General features: G+C 44.5%; 1 protein-coding gene across 1 annotated transcript in view; it reads right to left on the reverse strand.

The window, feature by feature from the left end:
- The window catches only part of PLEKHH2 (pleckstrin homology, MyTH4 and FERM domain containing H2), a 666,795-nt gene that overhangs the window by 125,326 nt on the left and 516,476 nt on the right, over nucleotides 1-24,993 (reverse strand). Inside the window, exons 18-21 of the mRNA XM_078649687.1 lie at nucleotides 23,056-23,168; nucleotides 13,908-14,087; nucleotides 8,135-8,232; nucleotides 944-1,121 (exon numbers count right to left, since the gene is read on the reverse strand). Of these exons, the coding sequence (XP_078505813.1) occupies nucleotides 944-1,121; nucleotides 8,135-8,232; nucleotides 13,908-14,087; nucleotides 23,056-23,168 (569 nt within the window). The remainder of the gene's footprint in view (nucleotides 1-943; nucleotides 1,122-8,134; nucleotides 8,233-13,907; nucleotides 14,088-23,055; nucleotides 23,169-24,993) is intronic.

A 24,993-nucleotide genomic window follows, 5' to 3' on the forward strand; every position in this document is an offset into this window, starting at 1 on the left:
GTGTTTATGGCAATTGTATAATAGACTCTTTATTACCACTCCATCATTTTTCCTCCAGCAGGAATTGTTTAACTTTACACCCCCATGGTGCTTCTCCCCACCCCTTACCTCCTATTTTTCTTCCTTTCTTTCTTTTCTTCTCCTATCAACCATTTTATTCTGTCTTTCTCTTTCATTTTATGTTCTTCTTTTTATTTTTATTATTATGTTGTAAATCTTATTATGAAGCTTACCTTTGGAGCCTACGATTCTTCAATCTTTATATGCCTCTTTTTATATTTCTGTGATTAATACATAGTATCGATATGACTGTGTGGTCCTCTTCATTACGGTTTTACATTTGATCAACATCCCCTAAGGTCATGAACACGTTGTTAACTTTACGTCTTATCTTGGATTTTTAGGCACAATGATATCCTTGGTCCAACTATTTGTATATACACTTTGATGTATGTTTTTGCTGGTTTTTAATGTATATGTGGCATACTTTCATTTGTTCAGGTTTCCTGCTAATCATTGTATGTATTGTTTTTTTTTGTTTGTTTGCTGAAAATGTATAAAATATTAAGAATACTATAAAATGGAGGTGATGTCCCTTGAAAATATGCCCTTCTGATGGGATGACAATTTGTCTCTGGTGCCCAGGCATGCAGGTAGCACACCTGAAGCACTGTTTGGGCCTAGGTCACAAGGGCGGGCCAGGACCTCATCAAGCAAACCCAGTAATGACCTACAGCCTCAGCTCTACATCACAACCTCAAGTAAACCAAGCAGTTACTTATTATGTCTGACAGAGGGAGTTTTAATTCTCTTCCAAAGCATTTGAAACTATGGACATCTCACCTATTGGTGGTTCTAAGTTTCATCCATCACATTCATCAGCTATTGGTACATTATAATGGTCATTGATCATGCGCACACATCAGCAGAAACCATAAAATACCTGGTATGTGCCATTCATGAAGTGCACCGGGATGCTGAAAGGCAAGGAATGATGGTACGGATGTCGAAGCAGGATGGATAGGATTTCCATTCTGGAAGGCCTGGCCTCTCGATCCCCGTTCTTTTGGGTTCTCTCCACACAACGCTGACAGTAGATGGCATATTTTCCTATTTCTGTCCTGTGTTAAAAACATAAAGGTCCTTCTCGATAACACCGCTATAACAAAACTGGAAAGCACAGTGTACATTTCTGTTGAAATAGATATTTAAAATGGTAATATCCTGTGATCTGGCACAACTAACTGACTTCCTTCACACTCTATGCTATCTAGGTTAAGCTCTTTCCTTAACTATTTATTGCTTGCTTGTTTCCCAGTGATGAACAATTTACATCTGATGCTTCAGCAAAATTAATTCCTGCCAAAGCTGCTTAGTTTCTCATTGATGTTTGCTACTGGAAGATGAAGATGAAGCCCTAAAAACATGCCACAGTCACTCATGTGACATTATGTGTTACAGTACTACACTGCGTCTCTTCCTATGTCTTCAACCTACACAAATTCCACAAAATGTATTCCTACTGATTCAATTAGATACAAATTCATCAAAATGAGTACCTACCGAGCCCATCGTCTACTGGTGACTTTGGAAGTGCCACAAACAGACATTCTCTTTTGTAGTCTTACGCCTATACATGGAACCTTTAAGAGCCAGCTGGCCAACAAGATCCCCCATTATGCACACAATATGCAATTCTATCTGACAGCCTCCACAAGCATGGTCACAGATAGGTTCAAACATCATCTGCACTTTCAGCCATTGATTTCAAAAGCCTCCCACAGGATTGCCTCTTCCACATGAAATTGGATGGATTAACACCCTAACCCTCTGCTAGTGCTCAAGACATTTGTATTTAGTATCAACGACCAACTCTATCTCCCTTAATCTGTCTTTATAAAAAAGCCACGCAAGAGGCCTTCATTTCCCACCATCCATCTGCAGAGTAAGTGACACCACCGAATTTCCCATCATCTATCTGCACAGGAAGTAACCTCACTTCCTGCCTTCTCCCTAATTCAATGAATTCTTCAGGGGATTACCCTGCCTTCCCCCTCAAAGGGCAGACACAGACAAGAGCATTGATTTTTTTGGGCCTGTTACAGTCAGGAAGAGCCTTGGTCCAAAACACTTGTTCTACTGAAACATACAAGGTAACATAATAATGTATGTTTCCTAGCACCCCACACTGCTAATCCCCACACTTGCAACCAGTTCTAGATGACTCACTTTCACATAGCATTCGTACAACACATAGACCAAACCTCATGCACATCCTATTAACTTCCACACACCTTCACACTACAGAACTCACATTCCAGCTCATGCTCATAAATGCTTGCTTTGCAGCACTCCACATACCACACATCGCAGACCTCATCACCTATCCCAAACTTGCCACCCTCTTCATCACAGAAACATGGTTAACGCTTCTTCACACATTCTAGACACCATTCACCCCACAGGCTATGTGTGGACCGTGCATATAAAAAGGGAGGAAGCCTCCCTAACATCCATAATTCCTCATGGTCCACCACCCTAGGCAAGCAAGTAACACTCAATTCTATGGAGATGCTGACATGCCATTTCCGTCTCTCTGCAACTTAGACCACCACCTTCTATCTCATCTACAGGCCTCCCGGGGAGAACAAGGACTTCATTTATTAATGCTCAGATCTCCTCACCACTTTGTCTATTTGACATGCCCATACCACTCTCTTGGGTGACTTCAACCTCCCAGACAATACAATCTCAAAAAGAACATGAGAGAACCTTTCCAACGTCATCGATACACTCAATTGTGGTACAGCATGTCACACAACCAATACAATTCAAAGCCAACATCCTCAACCATGTCCTTTCAAAATCACAAACAATCCAATGCAAACCACCCACACCCCTGGACTGGGCTGACCACTTTGCTAACCCAATCTCCATGCTTAGCATTCTACCAACAAACCAAGGTCAACACAAAACAGAAGTTAAAACCTTCAGATTCTTCAATGACTTCTCCATAGACAACCAAATGGTGTCTCTCATCCTATAAACTCCAATGCCAACACCCTTCTAATAACTTCAGCAATTTTTAAAAAATCTGTGTGAACATCCCTGCATGACTACAAAACGCAAGTGCAAGACAAAGCCTTCAGCACCCTCGTATTCTAAAAACCTTGCTGACAATAAATGATCCATCTGTAGACAGGAAAGGAAACTGAAGAGTAACAAAACCCCCCAGGACCCCTTGATACTAATGTCCTCTCGCTTAACTCGTAGACAACTCATTGCATCACCCAAAGCAAAGTACCATACCAGCACCATCAATTAAGCCACCAACAGAAGCAGGATGCTGTTCAAGACCATCAAGCACTGCATCAAGCCCCTGTCAGACCAACACATTTCTCACCCCACAGAAAGGTGCAAGTCTATCAACATCTTCTTCAGTTAAAAAATACCGATCTGACAGCAGATCGACAACACCAAGTCTACTGTAATTCTTACACCCACCCCTTCCTCTAGAATCCCGCAATGGTCAGCTTTGAAAGCCCTATCTCACCCATTTCTCGCTGACATACTCAGCCCTCTGAGAGCCACAGCTTATGAAGATTATGTTTTACCATTTGTATACCCTTACCATTGTCAATGCCTCCCACACTCAAGGCATCTCCACAGAAGCTCTCAAGATAGGCAAGATCCACCCAATCCTAAAGAAAGGTTCACTAGACGTGGATGACCTTGTCAACAACCAGCCCACCATTCACCTACCTTCCATTGTCAAGATCACTGAAAAATCAGTCTATGTTCAACTCCAAGATAACATTAATGCTAACCATATAAAACTTTATGAATAAATAAATACATCTAGTGAATGACTACTAGTCTTGCTTCATATCACACTGCAACCCAAAGACCAAAACCTTACACATCATAGATGAAGTCTTCTTGACCAAAGATGAAGACAACTCTTGATATTATGGACCTCTCAGCTGCCTTTGTCACAGTTAACCATCCCACCCTCATATGCACTCGGGATCTCAAATAATATACACAAGTAATGTACTGCACTGGTTCTTATTCTGCCTTTCCAACTGACACCTGTTAGTTCAGTTGGGCATCTCCAGATCACAAACGATTTCTATCACCTGTGGAGTCCCCCAGGGCTTCATACTGTCTCATGTCATTTTCAACCTTTACATGGAGCTCTTTGGTTCTCTACACAGATATTAGCATCAAAATTTGCCAATATGCTGATCATACACACGTCTCCTTGAAAGTCTCCTCTGCTTCAGACATCCAATGATTCAAATACTGCCTGCACATTATTCAGACCTGAGCCTCTGCTCAAGCCCTCGTAGTCTTGCATCTGGATGATGGTGATGCCCTACTTCATGGACTCCCAGACTCCACATCTGCATCCCTTGAGGACATCTTACATGCCACAGCACATCATCCTGGGCCTGAAGACATATGTTCACACCATAGAAACACTGAAGGAACTCCATTGGCTTCCTCTACAGGCCAGCACCATCTTCAATTGGAGTTTCAATCTCGCCGTAGCGAACACCGGTTGTCCGTGTCGCCTGAGTCTTGTTACTGCAGAAAAGCACGTGGAATTTAAGCCACGCCTGTCCGACGCTTGCCTTATCCAAGTGGTGAGGGTATCCTGACCGTGAGTAGGTGTATGTGCCTAGCCCTACGTATGGTAGGTTGGTTAATGGAAAAGCCAGGTCTTCAGCTTCTTGTGGATTTAAAGAAAAGAGGGGGAGATTCTGATGTGGTGAGGGAGGTAGTTTCACACTTTAGGAGCGATGTAAGAGAACACCTGTCCTCCTGATCTAGTTCTGTGTATGCATGAGATGTTGGAGAGTAGGAGTCCTGCAGAGCAGAGTTGTCTGGATCGTTGGTGGAAGGAGATGCGACTGTGCCAGTAGGTGTGGTCTGAGTTGTGGAGTGCCTTACATGTTTCTGTGAGGAGTTTGAATTGAGCAAATGTGTGGAATCCCTGAATTGTGGTGTAATGTGAGTTCTGTGTGGGAGTTTAAGGATGAGTCTGGCTGCCGATTTATTCATGGTCTGTAGTCTTCTATTGAGTTGTCATTATCCAACTTGCTGGTGACTAGGGAATGAGTGACAGATTTTCTTGTGTTGCTTGGGAGCCATTTGAAGATCTTACTCAGCATCCTCAGGGTGTGGCAGCAGGATGCAGTGACGGTGTTGACTTGTGCACTCATGTCCAGTTTGCTGCTGACGATTATTTTGAGATTCTTGGCTTGGGTTTTGGGTGTTGGTTTGAGTTTAGCCAGATACCAGTTAAGGGTCCTACCTTGAAGTGTTCTTGTCGAAGATAACTACTTGTGTCTTGTCCATGCTGAGCTTAAGACAGTTGTTTTTCATCCAGTCAGTGACTTCGGTCATGCTTGTGGTGAACTTGTTTCTCGTACAAGAGGGATAGTATGAGTGGTGTGTTGTCTGCATATGAGAGGATTTTGATGTTGTGCACTCATATGACACTGGCCAGAGGGAGCATATATGCACTGAAGAGTGTGGGGCTGAGTGATGAACCTTGAGGGACTCGGCAGATGAGTTTACGTACTTCTGAATAGTAAGGTACCAGGCTGACAGCTTGTGTTCTATCAATTAAGGAGCAGATACAGAGGAGAGTGGGTCCTTGGATCCCAATCTCATGCGGGCACCTGATGAGAATGGGGTAAGAGACCGTATCAAATGCTGTAGAGAGGTCCATGAGAATGAGGGCTGGTGTGCCTCCTTTGACAAGGATCATGCAGATGTCATCTGTTTCTGTACTGTAGTTGGGCATGAATGCAGACTGTGTGACATTGAGGAGCTGGTGGTTGCTGAGGTGGCCGGTGAGCCATTGGTTGACCTTTGCCAAGATTATCACACTGCAACCCAAAGACCAAAACCTTACACATCATAGATGAAGCCTTCTTGACCAAAGATGAAGACAACTATTGATATTGTGGACCTCTAAGCTGCCTTTGTCACAGTTAACCATCCCACCCTCATATGCACTCCGGAGTCTAAAATAATATACACAAGTAATGTACTGCACTGGTTCTTATTCTGCCTTTCCAACTGACACCAGTTAGTTTAGTTGGGCACCTCCAGATCACAAAATACTTCTATCACCTGTGGAGTTCCCCAGGGCTTCATGCTGTCTCATATCATCTTCAACCTTTACATGGAGCTCTTTGGTGCTCTACACAGATATTAGCATCAATAAGGTAGGAGGGAGATGGGTCTGTAGTTGGAAAGCGTGGCTGGGTCAGCAAATGGTTCCTTGAGCAGGGGCATGATAGTGGCATGTTTCCAGGTTGCTGGGAATGTGGCTGAGTTGATGGAGGCATTGAGGATGGCTGTTATGCTTTAATGATTTGTAGGAGTCCTTTTGTGAAGGCGTGGTGGGGGCAAGGGTCAGATGAAGCCCCCTGACTGGATGGTCTTTATAGTAGCAGTGATTTCGACAGTGATGATGGCAGGCCACAAAGTCAGGGTTCATTCTTTGGCTGTGATGGGAAGTCGAGCTGTGACCGTGACAGGGTCTTGTTGAGGATCGAAGATGCTGTACATGGAGGTGATTTTGTTACAGAGGAATTTCAAGAGCTTCTTGCGAAGGTCTTGTGAGGGGGTAATACACCTACAACAGAGGCTGTAAAAGGTGTGATGTTTCTACGCCTGACTGTCCTCAGCCTACTAAAGGAGTAATCAGAAAAAACAAAGGGTTCAGCTGCCAGGCAATGTCTATTTGTCAGGTAAAACTTTCATCAATTCTGAACAGCAAAGTCTGCAGTCCCACCCCTCTCCCCTATCACCCCTGAAATGACAGTATTCATGAAGACTAATCAGCAACCACTTGTTGCAACAGGCAAATCAAATTTATATAGGAGCCCTGTCTCCACTCTCATCAATTCACTGTCTAAGATTCTTCACTCCAGCTTCAGGAATATCAACAACACGTTTCCACTGCCTGTGAAAACAACCTCATCTTGAGCTTGCGCAAAGGCAAGGCCTAGGGTATTTGAAAAGGAACCCATAGGTCTCTATAGCCCTGACTCCCTCACTTCCTGCATTTACCACACATGCATGAACAACATACACTAGTGATGTCAATGCTAGAAACATGGTTAGCGCATAGAAACAGGACTTTACAGAAGTGGAGAATTAGGCCTCCACTCCAGTGACGTAGATAAAAACGTCTGGTCACACAAACCAGTCAATGAAGGCATGCATGCTCCACCTATCCAGTACACAGGACAAGTTGGGACTTTTCTGATGTCAAAGGACAGGCTAGGACTCTGCGCACATGCTAGATTAGCATGGCACCAGAGTCATATTCAGAAATCACAACACCAGTTACACGCAGCCAGCTTTCAGGACAGGGGTACACAACTGTATACCAAGCAGGAGGCATTCTGGTCCCAACAAACACATTATGTGTGATCATAACATTATTCTGTGTTTACTACAACTATGTGGTTAACACACAAGTTGTACTAAAACTAACTTTAGAAAATCCACACAAGCTGTATTTTCACTCTGCCTCTTAAGTGTCAGCCAATGGATGTCCTCCATCAGGATCTTATCCATCAGCTGAATCAGGTGGTTGCCCACTTGATTCAAAAGCACACGTTCTCTCACCACATCTGCTTTTCACTCTGCATTTGACGTTGTTAACTACATACATTTTGAATCACAAATCACGCAAAAGAGGGCTATCATGTTTGATAGATAAACCCCTGCCCCAATTTTTCGACCTCCAACCCTCCTAAGCCTCCTGTTACTTGCCACCCAGGTAAATGCAAAGTAGAACTGATAGGCAGACTTGTTCTGCTCACAAAGGTGAACACTTCGAATACACATCCACTACATTGTCTAGCTACAGAAATCTTTGAACGATTCAGAAGGCTTCCTAGGATCTGCCAACTGCACCTTTGTAAAGGGCTCCATACCTACAAATCTAAAAATAAAGGACATCATACTACGAATCCAAGTTTTATATCTCACAGATAGAGCCTCAAAATACCATTTCAGGGGTGAAAAGAACGTGCTAAATAAGTGCCACACCATTAAAAAAATACATTTCATAAACATAAGTAAAACATTGACAACTCCGCACCTCGAATCAGCATTTCTTTGGAGATGGAGCTTGAGAAGCCAAAAGAATGGATGCTGTGGTAGAAAAAGACCCGCACACAGAGCTAACAGTTGCCAACCCTGTAGAAAGAAAGTAAGAAAAGTAATGGCAACAAATTGAAAAAAGTGGCGCGCATTATCCTTAAAACACCCAAAGTTCCCACTTTAAAGCCCACAACCTGAATTGCATCTCTAAACTGCCATGAAGGAAGTCATTCATCTCCTTACAGGTATAACCTGTAAGGAGTTCCACTGCACCTCAACTAGAATGAACTAGAAAGACGTGACAGAAGAATGTTGTATAAGCCTGCCTTCCTCTCTCACAAGATGGGTTATTCATTCTGACTCCAGATCATTAATGCTGGCAGCACAAAAGCCAGGTGGTGGTTTCCCGCTTTGTACATTAGTGAATCTAACTTGTCATGGCACCATTGCCCCCACACTAATGCTTCTCAAAGCCTTCTACTAAAACTAGTTTGTTAAATGACACTGCTACTCGGATTCCACAGAAATATGATTTGTCGTTGTCATCAATTTCAACATTAATACCTTCTAACTAAGTTAAATGAAGATGAGAGTAATCACTTTACACTGTACTACTGTTGTGCTGTTTAAAAGCTTCAGGAAAGAGAGAAGAAAAATAGAGAGAGGTAAAGAGAGTGTGTGTTTGTGTGTGTGTGTGTGTGGGGGGAGGGGTATTTCCCCTCAAGCAAAGTATCCATCTTTAAACTAAAATGGAAATGCAAGTCTTATAGCTACTTCTAGAAGAACCTGTGACTTGGAACAGTAAATCTTTTTGTTCGGATGCATTACCAGTGGTTATAGTTGGATATTATGCTGTGGTCCCTCTTAACTCAATAAGAAGAAATTCAGACTCATATTGGTTATTAAATAAAGTCATTCTGAAGCTGCTCAGGGTTTAAATGAGACACCTGGGCAGTACTGTGTATTGTAACACTTTTCTGAAACGCATAAGACATATTTGTTGCAAACAGTACTCTCAATTCTCCACATGGACTAGCAGATGAGATTCCAAAAGAAACAAGCATTTGCAATGCAATAGGTCTCGCATTTGCAAGAGTTTAAGCAATTGGCTTTGTAAATGACAATGCTTTTTATTTATCTGTTATGATAATTAACTCATAAATAAAAAGCATTGTCATTTACAATGCCAATAGCTCAAACATGTGTAAATAAGACACAACTATTTTATTACAAAGAAGCAGCCGTCGTTGTCCCAGAGAAGTGCGCATGGCACTGCTATAAATGACCAGAACCTCTGGCATAATGAGCAGCAATGCTGACATAATTGCCATTATTCAGCAACACAAGTGGTGTAACTGTACAGCATCACTAGCACAATTGGCCTGCACTCTGGGACCTGGCAAATATCCTTAACTACTCTCTCTCTTTCTGTCCAGTAATCTCCAGCATTGTGCTTTTGGGTGCCCCTGAGATACCTGAGCAGCAGTTTAGAGCTGGAAAGCCCCATTGTGCTACCCAGTTACCACAGGTGGCATCCCACTCCAGAAAGATGCACGATTGTGCCAATTTCGTAAGTGGCGCTGTACAGTTACCCCATGGATGGTCCGCATTCACCTTTGCCCCTTTCCACATTAACTAAGTACATCATATGAAGCAGTGATAATGTTGTGCTGTAGAAAAAGTGTGATGAGACAGAAGTTTGTATAAGTGCGGAACAGCTTCCATGGCAGCGGGCACTGGTTGGCGTGTAGCAGGTAGGGAGGTTATATAAAATGAAGCTGCAAAGTGAAATCATTTTTATGTGCTTGCTTGTGTGTTTCGAAAACAGGAAGGATGAGGTGGAAATCAGGATGAGTGTGGTGGAAAACAGGATGGATGAGGTGGAAATCAGGATGAGTTTGGTGGTAAACAAAATGAGTGTGGTGAAAAACAGGATGAGTGTGGTGGAAAACAGGATGAGTGTGGTGGAAAACAGGATGGATGAGGTGGAAATCAGGATGAGTGTGATGGAAAACAGGTTGAGTGTGGTGGAAAACAGGATGAGTGAGGTGTTCTGGAAGGCAGGGGTGTTTGATTGATTACAAATGCATCAGATAGAAAATGGGCAGGTGGGCAGTAATGAGCGTAGGAGGATAAGGCCCCAGAGGGGGAAGATGAGAGGGCAGGATGAATACTTTAATCACATCCGACGACTGAAGCGACTCCACCTAGGCAGCTGATAAAGCAGGGACTTGTATTAGAGTGAAGGAGAGTAGATGTGAGTGTAGAAGCAGATGAAAGGATTTAAGAAATACTGATGGCAGATTTATGAATGATTTCCACGAAGGTGAACATTCTCACAATTAACGTTTATAACTATTTAGCCAGGAGGATATCCGCCCCGCCCCTCGAAAACCATCAGACTTATCTTCCTAAATATGATAAATGTCGCTTTCCTTTGATAGTTAACACACATAAAACACTGAAGAAAAGGAAAAAAAACAGAAGTAAGAGATGTTTCTCCACGGTGAAAGAGGCATGATCCTCTCTAATGAAAGTTCAAATTCCTAAATTTCCTGCCTTCTCACTTTATGCTTTGTTTAAAAATAGAATTGCAATCGTGGGGACTGACAACTGGGATGTGGGTTTATAGGGGAATAGGGTGGGAAGTTATTTAATTGCCTCAAATTGTAAAGCGCTCTGATATCCTTCGGGATCAAGTTCGCGCTATATAAAACTTTATAAATAAATAACATAAATAACATTTTGAGCTTTCTCTCAAGTAAGCTGACATTTATAGGATCTTTTTGAAGAACCTGTACTCATTTGAAAAAGCAAATAGGGAATGAAATTACATATGATACCAAAGAAAAATTCTTGTTTACCAAATGTATACCCTTTTGTTTAAAATCTCTTCATTTAAATTAACAAGTCAATCTAAGTTACTGTCTATAAAATTATTGTATTGCATTGCATTACATTGTAATTGCATTTATTTAGCACTTATTACCCCTGACGAGGCGCTGAAGCGCTATTTCAGTGAGTAGCACGCTACTCCGCAACCCATAAATGATTAGAAGTGAATTAGTATAGTGAAAATACCAAAGTAATTTGAGTCGTGAATATTTTATGATTAAAAAAAAATGCTAAACAAAATGCTTTTTTTAAACAATTTTTAAAATTGTGTATATATACAAGGATTACAGTTTAATTGTACTTTTCCAAGTATTGGAGAAATATAGTTTTATTTCAAAACCAATCTGAGCCCCTATGTGTGAAGATTTATACGAATTAAGTTTGTAAATCTTCTTAAAGGTGAAATGAACTGATTCCCCAGGAAAGAGGGGAACAACACATCCAGGTTATCACTTTCTTTTGTGATGCTGAAACACTTAAATCATTTTTTATTAAAATCAATTTCTAAGACTTATGTTTTGTAGCAGACACATTCTGATGCACTATTTATGCTGTGTTATATGATATCAATTAACATTTGTTATCAATTGTACACATTTTAAAATTTTTGTATTATTTTTTATTTTTTAATTGTATTTATTGTAAATGTCATTTTGTTGTACAATATTTTGTGGAAATGCTACAATTAATAAATACTTTAAAAAAATAAAGAAAACATATTTTCAATATTCTTTCATCTGAGCTCGTCCAGAAAAATATACTGGGCAGAGCCAACAAAAAAAGAGACCAACGCCTCTTCCCAAATGATGTTCATTTGGGACTCTGGGCATGTGCCCTTGGTGACCAAGGGAAATCATTTACAGCTTCATGCATACGACAGGGAGATGACGAATTTTGGATTGGGGCATGCATTACCAATCATGTGAGAGCTAAAGGAGATTTTGTTTTCTTGGCAGCTGAAACCACGTTGCATAAATTTTACACTAGTGCAAAAAAGGCCCAAACTATTTTGCAGTGATGTTGCGGTTTGCATAAAGGAGGTTGGGGCAAACTGGTTTATTTGTGCATTCAGTAGATAATGTTTTGCCTGAAACAAAGAGAAAAAAATGAGTCCCAGTTGCATGAAAGTTATTCCGCATGTATTCCTTAAAATCACTTTTCATGTGTAATAAATAACATTTTTAACAAACATCATCTACCCCGTGAATAACCTTTATTCCAAAACGAGAGGCAGTCAGATTGAAAGGTGACTCGCCTTTCTGTTTTTGAGGCCTTGAGTGAGATTAGCTCAGCAGATCCACCTCTAAATTAAAAATAAATATCATAGAAATATAGTTGAGTGAACTGAGGTGCCACTGTCCACCACAGGGCTTTAATGCATAGGTTCAGCCGCATCCCTCCCCACGAGTTCAGATGACGATCTGGGAGTAGTCTTTGGTCCTAATCCACTGTTTACACACCGCTTCAGCAGACTTCTGGGGTCGGCCCCGGCTGCCATTAAAGCTCCAGAGCCTTTTGAAGTCTCTGTGGAGGTAATAAAATTAGCCGGTCCACGGTGCTAGCCCAGTACGAGCCAGCTGTGTACTTGTCTTGCGCCTGACAATATCTTTTCGAGTTCATTCGATTGATTTGGGAGAGAGCTGCAAACAACACATCTCCCCAAAGACTCCTCTGCTAAGAGCCACTAAGCTTGTCACTGTAGTCGTCCAGAAAACTCAACAACAAACAGTGAGTAGAAAAAGCGTTCTCAACACAACAACTGAACTGTACTTTACCGGTGAGCCACTGCCTTGAACGAAAGTGACGTATCGGCAAAGTCAACGAGTTAGGAGGCAGCACTAAAGAGGGACATTAGAATCAACGTACGGTATGTAGCAGGCGGGTAAAACGTGGTTTTCTTTGATTACCACAGGTCTTGCAGACAGCGCATGCGCGCTGTTGCTCGACCTCAAATGGGATAGTAAAATAGGAGTTGAGTCATTTGCTGGAAGCCCCGTAGTACATCAGCCATCAACTTGTCTTCAATGTTCTGAATGTAAGCCTGCTTCTGTAATGCCAAATCTATTTTTCTCTAAAAGCCCTTGTCTGTTGGCCGTCTCCCGTCATTGTTTCTGCTCCTGTCACTGCCCTTCTAACTCCATCTTCCCCTCTGGAATGTCATCTCATCTTTCCTCTACCTAAACCTTAGCTTTCATGTTCATAAAACACTGGTGTAGATACAATGTTGTGCGTAGTGCACATGCATAGCTGTAAAAGGAAATTTATTTGCGAAATGGTATACCTTATATATTAAGGGAAACAGTTGCAGGAAATATCCACTGATGTAAGACATACCTGACATACAGCTCAAATGTCAATATATATTAAAATTACTTCAATGAAAAATGGATACCAACTTTCAATTTAGGCTATGACACCAAATGCACAATGCGATGACAAATAAAATAAACATTAGCAAGGCCAGCAGGTCTAGCTTTCATGTTCTAATGCATGCAAATATAATTTTTCACGCCTGTGTTTGCAAACGTTAGCCCATTACCGCCAGAAATTATAGCTTTGTCAATACTTGTTTTAGGTTGTTTTGCGCAAAACGGTGTAAACAGTGTCACCCACCAGCAAACTTCCATTCATTGCAAAGAAAGCTTTAAACCAAGAAACAGTTCATGCTTCAAAATAATGTTCATATTTACTGAACAAACATCAGGAACATTAGAAACACACAGACAGTACACCACAAACAACTGTCTTCCTAGAGAATGGGCAAACGGTATCAGAGAACAAAGATGGAGCAAAACTAAAACACATCACGTGGTAAAGATGCTGGCTGCATCCCCGCAGACAAGAAGGGGATTATGAGTGAGCAGACAGCACTGTACCTGCACGGGCACTGGCTGGCCCTGGGGGTGGTTGGGAGTGGTCTGTTTAACCAGCTGGCAGTACATCTCATTTTGCAGCTCAGTGTGTGTGAGACACACTTGTAGGGCACTCTGGGATAGCGACACGTGGTAATCGATTGCAGGAGAGTCCACCGCAGCATTTATGAATAACTGGCAAGTCTGGAGGAAGAAAAACAAAACAAAGCTATGATTTCATTACCTGTTCAATGAAGAGAATTGTAACATGTCATGGATGTTTCCCTAACAAGTTTGATAAAATAAAGATAAATGTACATTTAAGACAATGCAATAGTTTTATTTCACCCTTATAACATTTTAATAAATAGTTTAAAGCATGCCCCCAACACACAAATATTGTAATGTTCCTTATTATGTGAAAAAGTGATCAGTCACAGGTGCATATTGACATGGTATTATAACATATAAGAGAGAGGAGAAGGTAAGCCACCATACGCACTCGTATGAAGACACAACCAACACATGTAGGTACGGCAGCTACAGGTAGAATATAAGTTACAGTATTACTATCCTCAAACAGACATACGGAAGTCCAACTAGGACAATCACAGAGTTCCTGTGCGAGTGCAAGAAATGTCATCCTTATGGAAGAGGAAGTCCCACACACACACAATTGTGTCATGCTTCATCATTGATATGGATCAAGTAGAATCAAAAGAAAGGAGGGAAGCTACAGGTCATACTCTAAGACTGCTATCCAGCGGGATACAGGAAGGATCCTTTCGCCCTCATTGCTGTCTCCTGAGTAACTTCCCTGGTGGGGGCTGATGGAGTTTGACATAGGTAGACCACATCTTCAGTGGTCTCTATTCCACACCTCCCTTGAGAGAGGCATCATCGAGTGTGCGTAGGGTATTGGGTGCCCGTGACAGTGATTCTGTAGTAAGCATGGTCCATGCACACTCACTAGTGAGGAAACACTCCCAGTTCTGTGCTCGGGGGCATCAACACTGTTTATGAATTTGGTATTACAAAATAGCAGTGCAGGGCAAATTACTCTAAATGCTGATTATATAGGCCCCCAAATTGTCTGTAATGTGGAGCGTTGAACACTGCCGTGTAGTACAGACAATGAGGTATTTTTCACACACATAAGAAGACATGACCTCAGTTTGGTATAAGGCAGCTGTAGCTTATTTTATTACATCAGCCTTAAACCTAAGTAGTAACAGGTGAAACAGTTGACAGTTTTCACTTGCTCCCAATACCCTGGGTACACACTTTGAAACACGAGGAAGAAGACAGATTTTTTAGCAAACCATTTCTACTAATTTTAATAATCTGTTCTACTGATTTGGATATGATATTTTCAGAGTACCACATGGATCGGAATCTCTCTTTGTAATCTTCTTGTATGTCACCCTATTGAATCGTGTTAGATATCATTCTTTTCAACAGGATCAATTGGAAATGGGGATGAGGTGCTTTCAAGGATTCAGGGTGGAAATTGAGAAAATTCAAACCATTATTCCTGTCTGTTGGTTTTCTAAAAACAGTAGTCTGTATCTCAGTTCCTTTAAATGAGACTATGACGTCCAAGAACGAAATGTGTGACCTGTCAATGCTGTGTGTAAATTAGATGTTGTGATTTTAAGTATTATTATCAGTAATGTTGCTCTTCAAGCTTACCAAAGTGCCATTCCACATAATCAACATGTTGATGATGTACCTAAGATACAACAGCAAATTCTCATGTAACTTTTGTAAATTAAATTGTTTTCCAATCTGGCCAATTAAATATTTGTATAGCAGTGGGGTCCTGTAAACCCCATAGATTGCTGTGTTTCTATAGGAAGTACTGTCCCACTAAAAAATAACTGTGGTGATATGTGAAATTAAGTTATTCTACCAGATACACTTTGTTTGCTCCTATTACATTTTTTTGTAACAGGGCCCATTGCACAGCCTTCATGCCTTCGGCATGTGGAATCAAAGTGTAAAGAGAATTCGCATCAATGGCCATAGCCAGATTATATGCTTTGTTGAGTTGTATGTTTTTTAGTTTCTTCAAGAAGTCAGTGGTATCCTTACTATTAGAACGCATCTCTTGAGTAATAGATTGTAAGAAGTTGTCCAAATATTTTCCAAGTGGTTCATGTATTGAATCACAAGCTGAAATGATCAGTCAAAAGGTGGATTTGTGAGACTTTTATGCACTTTTGGTACCATATACAGTTTTGGTCTTCGGTAAAAGATGTCTCCAAGAACATTTTTGTCTTTTTTACAATCCATTAACACTCAAAAGCTTTGTCCAAAATTTGATCCAGAATGCTTTGGAAAGTGGATGTTGGATTTTCTCCTTGTAAAATTCACTATTGGTCATCCCTTAATCTGCCAATTTGAAGGTAGTTTCATTTTTGTTGACCAAAGCTCTAACTATCGCCCATTCATTGTTGGTTGAATTGAAGTCATTAGTGATCAAGTTTCAAAAGTGTCTAAGGATTTGTGAGAAATATGCAGCACATAGCTACTCTTGAGCTTATATTCTTTGTACATGGGATAATCCATGCATTCACTGTTGTTCTCCAAGGTTGTAAAAAATACTTGAGCTGTGCATTTCTCAAAAGCTTTAACACAGATTCTTGTGTTTTAAGTTAATTAGTCCTGTACATCAGAAAAAACAATGGTAAATTTGAACAATAAAGATTCGTATGAGGGATTTAAAAAGCTGACTACAAATTATTACTTACATAAATTAATTTTAGAGCCCTAGGAAGAAAAGGTAATCTGTATGAAAGTAATTCACGTTCACTATTGCATGAAAACTATTATGCGTGTATTGTCTCCTAGCAGCCAAAGTTGCTGTAATTTGGAAGAAGGCAATTTCTTTTTTTAGAGAAAGGATGAAAAACAAATGCTATTAATACATAAATATTCTGTCCACAAATTGGCAAAATATTTTTGTATATGATTGTTTAATAAGTTGGACATAGAGACTGAAGCACAAGTTGCTTCCCTTCGGTAACGATATATCTGTAAGAAACATTAGTTAGTGATACATTCCTTACCTTAGAATTACCCCCAGGCGTCAGAATGGATCCGGAAAGTTTTTGTTAGCAGTACCCCTGTGCATGGGAAGGTGGCGTCGTGCGTCTCCGTGTCCGTCGTTGGCGTCGTGGTCGCCGGGATGACGTAGCGGCAGCTACTTAGACCCGACCTCGCGCGCTGACGTCAGTTCCGTACATGACTTTCCGAGCCATGCAAGAAACTGACCACTGTTGCAATGAAACTAGGGCCCTGAAAGGGATGACCTTAACCCTAGAAATCAATTTGCAGAACGGGGAGGATGGGTGGGGTGGTAAGAAATCTATCAGTAACTAATGTTTCTTACAAATATATCATTACGGAAGGTAAGTATCTTGTGCATCTGAAAGAAACACGTTAGTGATTGATTCCTTACCTTAGAATAGATACTCCAGCAATATCAACCCCGGTGGTGGGTCTCCGAACCAAGATCACACCAGAAAGTCCTGGAGAACCGAACGGCCAAAGAAGTCATCTTTCCGGACTTGGCTGTCCAGGAAGTAGTGCTTTGTAAACGTGTGCAGCGAGGCCCACGTACTGCTTTGGGACTCCCTGTCCCAAAGCAGTAGTGGCGGCGTCGCCCTGGTAGAATGGGTGCATAGTCCTACTGGAGGCTCCTTTCTTGCCAAAGAGCAGCATGCTTTGATGCACAGAACGACCCACCGAGAGATGGTCCATGTGTGCACAGCCCGATCTTTCTTGGCGCCCACGTAGCCAACAAAGAGCTGATCATCCACCTGGAACTGTTGTGTGCGGTTCAGACAGAAGGAAAGCGCACCTTTTGAGTCCAGACGGTTGAGCCTCTCTTCCTCTTTGAGGGATGCGGAGGCAGGAAGAAGGTGGGCTGAAATGGCCGAAAGACAGCCCTTGATAGTGCTCAGAGCTGAGCCCTGCTGGGCCAAAGAAAGAAGGAACAGAAGAACCTCCAAAAGCGGGGCAGAAAGAGGATCCACAGCCTTTGATGTGTCCCATGCCACAAATTTGTTCCACCTGCAGGCGTATACCGTTTTAGTGGAGGGAGGCCTGGCTGCCAGAATGACATCACAGACTTCGGGAGGAAGGTCGAAAGACGGCAACTGCCGCCGCTCAATCTCCAGGCATGGAGGTGGAGGCTAGTCAGGTTCGGGTGGAGGACCATCCCCTGCTGCTGTGACAGAAGATCCTCTCGAAGAGGCAGCCAGATCGGGGGATCAATGGTCATGCTGAGTAGTCCAGGATACCAGTATCTTCGTGCCTAATCTGGAGCCACAAGGATGACTTGGGCCCGGTCGCGCCTGATCTTCTTCAGCACTCTGGGCAGAAGTGGTATAGGTGGAAAGGCGTTCAACAGACCGCAACTCCACTCGTGACAAAAAGCATCGCCAAGCAAGTGCAGCCTTGGAAATTCCAACGCGCAGAATTGCTGACACTGCGCGTTCTCTTCGGTGGCGAATGGATCTAATCAAGGGTCTTCTCACTGCTGAAAGAGACCTTGAGCCACGTCCGAGTCCATTCGTGATCCATCATGCACCGACAGCTGAGTTTGTCTGCCCTGGCGTTCAGAGAACCTGCCAGGTGTTGAACCACCAAGGAAATGCCCTGATGTTCCAGCCATGCCCAGAGGCGCAGAGCCTCCTGACATAGGGTCCACGACTCCACCCCACCCTGTTTGTTGCAGTACCACATGGCAGTGGTGTTGTCCATGTACACCCGCACCACACTTCCCCGGATGGAGGGAAGGAATGCCTTCAGTGCAAGTTGGATCGCCCAAAGCTCCAAAAGGTTGATGTGAAGCCGGGACTCCGCCGGAGACCAGAGGCCTCTGATCTCCGGCTCTCCCATGTGGCCACCCCATCCCAGGAGGAACGGATCCCTCACTACTGTGTGCTCCGGTTGGGGAAAGGAGAGGGATCTGCCATTGACCCAATCACGATTTGTGAGCCACCACTGCAATTGTCGTGCAGTGACCTCCGAGATCTGGACGTGATCGGACAGGTTGCCCTGATGCTGTGCCCACTGGGACTTCAGGTCCCACTACAGAGCCAGCATATGCCATCTGGCATGATTTACCAACTGGATGCAGGAGGCCATCCGGCCCAGCAGCCGGAGGGTCATCCTCGTTGAAACCCGGGATAGAGGCTGAAAGAACGGAATCATAGCCTGAATATCCCGGACTCGCTCCTCGGGAGGATAAACCCGAAACTGCATTGAGTCTAGAACCACCCGATGAAAGGGAGCTTCTGGGAGGGAACCAGGTGTGATTTCGGCACGTTGATGGAGAACCCCAGCAAATGCAGGAGGTCAGCCGTAGTCTGGAGGCGGGAGACGACTGTCTGGGGCGAGCCCACCTTCAACAACCAGTCGTCGTGATAGGGGAAGACTGGAACCCCTGATCTGTGCAGATGGGCTGCGACCACCGCCATCACTTTCATGAGCACCCGTGGGCACTGGTAAGGCCAAAGGGGAGCACAGTGAACTGAAAATACTCGTGGCCTACCATGAACCGCAGATAACGCAGGTGGACCGGCAGGAGGGGCATGTGGAACTATGCGTCCTGCAAGTCCAACGCTACCATCCAATCTCCAGAGTCGAGAGCAGATAAGACCTGAGCCAGCGTTAACATCTTGAACTTCTCCTTCCGGAAGAAGCAGTTGAGGTTCCTGAGGTCCAAGATACGACGTAGGCCCTTGCCCTTCTTGGGTACCAGAAAGTAGTGGGAATAGCAACCACAACTTACTTCTGGCACAGGACCGCGTTCGATGGCCCCCTTGGCCAAGAGGGCCGTAACTTACTCTTGTAGATGTTGTAGATGATCTCCCGACATGCGGTGGTACTGGGGTGGCATGGCTGGAGGGGTAGTCTCAAAGGGGAGGGAGTAGCCTCTTAGGACAATTTACAGCACCCACCTGTCCGATGTGATGGTGTGCCAGTGGGAGAGGTGATGGTTTGAGGCAGATGTTGCGGGGTTGGAGGTGGACTGACCCGCCCGCTGGCCCCCTGCCCCGCCACGGCGGGGCCCATGTCCGCAGCTGCCTCTAGGTTGCTTCTGCTGCTTGTGGTTGAATGAAAATGTCGGGCGCCCCTTTCGTGGCCACGAAAGGGACAAAAAGCATAAGTAGCCGTGTGCGTGGTGGAAAGGCCCAAGGACTTGGCCGTAGCCCGGGAGTCCTTAAAGCGGTCCAGCGCATGATCTGCTTTGTCGCCAAAAAGGTAATGGCCATCAAAGGGCATGTCCATAAGGGAGTTTTGGACATCCCCCGAAAAGTCAGTGGTCCGCAGCCAGGCGTGGCGGCGGAGCGCTACCCTCGGCGCTACCCTTGCACGAGTGCTGCCTCAGTGTCCGGACACTGCTCTCCCAGGCTGTTGCTGAGGGGAGGGATGCAGCGAAGTTGAGAGATTTCCCTGCCTAGTGAGTCCGCGGTATCCAGTCCACAAAGTATGGTGAACTTCGCTGCATCCCACCCCTCAGCAACTGCCTGGGAGAGCAGTGTCCGGGTCTGTTCCGGACACTGAGGCAGCACTCGCGTAACCGTATCCCACACAGAGTGGGAATAACTGCCCAAGAGGCATGCGGTGTTCACTGACCCCAGCACTAAGCTGGCAGATGAAAACAGTTTCTTACCAAACTGCTCCAGCTTCTTGGATTCCCTATCCAGAGGGGCGGTAAGGAATGCGCTCTGGAAAGTAGAGTCCTGGATAGCCAGACTCTTGGGGGTGGGGTGGGTGGACAGAAAAGCAGGGCCTATCCACAGAAGCCCCTGTGGTGGGCCTGGACCAAGTGCCCATAAGAACGATAGTTAGTGCTTCATTGAACAGCAGCAGAGGCTACGAAGAGCTTACTGTCGGCTGGAGCACCTCAGTGAGGCGGTTAGTCCTCAGGGCTCCATGGGAAGTTCGAGGTCAAGGGCCTCGGCTGCCCTACGCATAACTACACCATAGGTCGTTCCCTCCTCCGAAGCCACAGAGGGAGGAGACAGGAAGCCAAGGTCAGGCGATTGGTCCTCAGACCTCTCCCAGTCCTCCCCTTCCTCAATGGCCTAAGGAATAGGTTAAAAAGATGGAGGCTGAAATGAGGGATAGAATTCCCCATCGGCATAGGAATCGGCGTCAAACGAAGCTGGACTGGCGCCGTGTTCAGTTCGGGGCTGAAACCGGGGCCGACATTGTCCGAGGGACCAGACAACGTCACAGGCGGTACCGGGAAAGTCAACGCCGGCGGAGGAGTCGTAAGGTCAACCGGCGTCGACTGGGATCCAGGCCTTGATCCAAGGGGGTCCTGCAACACCGGGACTGAAGTCGGCGGCAGCGCTGAGGCCGAAGCCACCGTCAGCACAGGGAAGGCGCACTGGCGGGGGCCAACGGCCCAAAAAGGGCAGCTATGGCTGCAAGAAAGTCTTACACCTGGGCCAGAGTTGCTCCCGGACCCGGAAAGGGTGGGTGGCCGGGGTTGACTGCACAGGCTCTGCCGGAGCCGCGAGGGTGGTACCGCCCGCACCCTCAGCCGCGAGGGGAAGTCGGAGAGCGATGACGCTTCTTAGACTTCTTCTTTGAGCGCCTCGACTTACTGACCCCGAGTGTGAGGACTTGGAACTTGAAGAATGGTGATGGTGGCTCTGCGACCGGTCCCTCGACTTCCTCCTCGACCGGGACCTCGAACGGCGCGGAGCTGACTGCCAGGCTTCCAGCAACTTTCGGGACCTCTCCCGCAAAGTCTTCGGTGCCATGGCCCGACAGTCGGAGCACGACCGTGGGTCCTGGTTGTGCTCCAGGCAGTAGAGACACACGTCGTTGGGGTCGTTCGCTGACATTATGCGGCGACAGGCACTGCAGGACTTAAAACCGGGCATCCCTACTTGGTATCAGAAGTCAATAGACTTGACAAATGGAGACAAAAAATCTCAAAAACTCAGTCAAAAAGTGACTGGGGGTACTAGCTCTTCCCGGATCAACGCTTGCTGGTGCGGAAAAAGAAAGAACTGACGTCAGCGCGTGAGAGCGCTGTCTAAGTAGCTCCGCGACGTCATCCGGGCGACCACGACGCCAACGACGGACGCATAGCCGCACATCGCCCCCTTACGGTGCGCAGGGGTACTGCTGACAAAAACTTTCCAAAGCCAGTCTTACGCCTGGGGGTAATTCTAAGGTAAGGAATCTATCACTAACATGTTTCTTTCAGATGTTAGCTTTTGTTACTTTCCTTTAAGTAGGAAGCTAATTTCATCTTGCTAAAAAAATTTCTACGTACCACTGTTCTACAAAAGAAAGTAAGGTCAAGAGCCTAGGGCTATCAATGCAGTACAAATAACTGTGATTTTCAACGTGAAGGACTGCATTTCCACCTCATAACTCTTCCTTATCCCTTATTTCAATGTGGGTCAATTTCAAGCCAGATACTGGTGTCTTGGAACAAGGTCAACCCCAAGCATCTGCACAAAGATGGATGCATGGTTATATGGAAACCCGTTGGACTATCTTGTACAGACCTCCTCAAAAAAGGCTGAAGTAAACTCTCAGCAGGGTTGCCAATAAATTAAATGGAACTTGAATCTGGAATCAACTCTGCACCTCCAGTTTACTCATACCTTTATTTTTCACAGACTGCGAACAGGTGAAATGCATAAAGATGGAGCAGAAGAATTGCACAGACATTGGTGGCATCCTCCACTGACTGAGTGCATGCTCAGGTTGTGTATAATCACACTGTGCATCAGACGTACCATTGTTACATATACTCATCCACTTGGCAAGGTATTGACTGCTTCATAGGTGCTGATTTGGTGGAATTTGCCAGTGAGGTGTAACTCATTTAAGCAGTTCCTCTTTGGTAAAGACCATTGGTTTAGGACCCAGTACACTCATCCAATGAGAGGAAGTTATCAACAATTTCTAATGTGCTATTCTTATGTTTTGGAAATTTCAATCTGTGGACCTCCCTACAGATTCAGTATTTCCCCCAGAGATTGGAAACATGTTCTATTTCTTCTCAACTTTAAATCAGGGTCTGAGTCTTCTTTATTGCACCACTAGTGAGAGCAGGAAGTAGAGATACAAGAGAACACTCGCTGTAATGCTTCACACAAATATCCTGAAGTATACAGCTATTTACCTTAAATAATTTCTTTGCTTCAGTTTGCAGGGCTTCTGATGGCAGCGTTGTGAGTGGGGAAGTAATTCCTTCTTTGGTGTAACACAGAGTTGGGTGACTCCAAATTTCAGTACCTGAAACATTAAGGAAAGCTGTTCAAAAGAAACATTATATAACTTGTTTTGATAGCCCTTATTTGAAGCTGGCATTGTTCCCAGCAATGTTTTAGGAATAAGACATGGCAGTTTGTTAGACAATTTTGTAGAAGAGGTTATTTGTAAAGTAATACTTAGTATGTCAACAAAACACACTTTAGCGTTTTTTTTTTTAATCCCAGGAAAGGAGGTGAGTGAACAGGAATTCTCACTTACCAGTCTCTTCGAGAATGACTAGCCCAGCGAATTATGAGGGTCACCTGTGTGAAGGAGCATGTCAAAATGGGGTGATGGTAAATAATCTAGAGGAGTTTCTAAAGGCTTTCACACCCAATGGTTGGTACTTCGTTCGATGAATGTTCCTCTCTTCTGGCCCTTAATATGCTGCAGGATATTATATTACAATGTAAACCGAAGGGTCCCTGTAACAAGCAAATCTGGACAATGCTCTCTGTACATAATGTCCTAAACAAGGCTCTTTTGTCAGAAGAACAATGTAAACAAGAACAGATAACTTCCTTATTCACTTCCTACTACTAGGAGAAAGTGAAGGGATTATGCAGATACATAAGTGATAAGTGCTCAGTAAAATCTGTCTCAGCATTAAGTCAGGCTCACCGAGAGACCCAGCTTCACCTAAGTTGCTGGGCGCGAGTATGGAGACTCTTGAACCTTATATTAGGCATGTTTTGGAGGTCTCGTTTAAATCGCATACGGTGCCAGGGAGATGGAAAAGAGCTATTGTTCTACCACTCCAGAAGAAGCCAAATATTAGCCAAGACATATTGGAAAACCTAAGACCTATCTCGCTTTTGCCATATTTGGCGAAGGTAGCAGAGAAGATGGTAAATCAACAGCTCATGACTCATATTGAGGACTCTAGCCTCCTACATCCGTCTCAATCGGGCTTCCGGGCTTGTCATTCTACCAAGACCGCACTTCTGCTTGCCACGGAATCCATCAGGAAGGGGGCTGATGCTGGACATACCATGCCCCTGATTATGCTGGACCTGAGTGCCGCCTTCGACACTGTAGCCCACTACACCTTGCTACAGTGTCTGAACAAGGACGGTGTCTCTGGCCCGGCCCTGAAATGGTTTAAGTCCTTCCTGGTTGAGCGTAGTTTTAAGGTTAGACAGGGAGAGCACTACTCCAAGGACTTCAAATTGGAGCAGGGTGTGCCCCAGGGCTTCGCCCTGAGCCCTACCCTGTTCAACCTGTACGTAACTCCGTTGGCGGAGATAGCGCAGGGCTTTGGTGTTGGGGTCGTCTCTCACGCCGACGATACCCAGCTGGTGATCTCCCTGTCTCAGGCACCGGACGTGGCAGCCTCTAATTTCAGGGCATGCATGCAGGAGCTTGCCTCCTGGATAGCTAAGAACTGCCTGAAACTTAATGGCAACAAGACAGAGGTGCTTGTGGTAGAGGGTGATCCGGCAGGTTGGATGTCGGCTTGGTGGCCTCCGAGTTTGGGCCCGACTCCTATACCATGCACCCAGGTGAAAAACCTTGGGGTCTGGCTGGACTCCACTCTTTCCTATGAAGTGCACACCAGACGCGTAGTGGGGAAATGTTTTGGAGTCCTCAAAAACTTACGCAAAGCGATGAATCTCCTTCCGATAGAGGCAAGGAAGACGCTGGTGCATGCCCTTATAACATCTCGCCTAGACTATGGCAACATACTCTATCTGGGTGCCACCGCCAAATGTCTTGGTAGATTGCAGGTTATGCAGAATGCTGCCGCATGGCTGGTTCTTATGCAGCCAAGGAGGGCTGCCTCCAAAAGAGCCCTGGATACCTTGCA

The sequence above is a fragment of the Lissotriton helveticus genome, chromosome 6 (assembly GCF_964261635.1).
Source record: "Lissotriton helveticus chromosome 6, aLisHel1.1, whole genome shotgun sequence".
NCBI classification, from domain to species: Eukaryota; Metazoa; Chordata; class Amphibia; order Caudata; family Salamandridae; genus Lissotriton; species Lissotriton helveticus.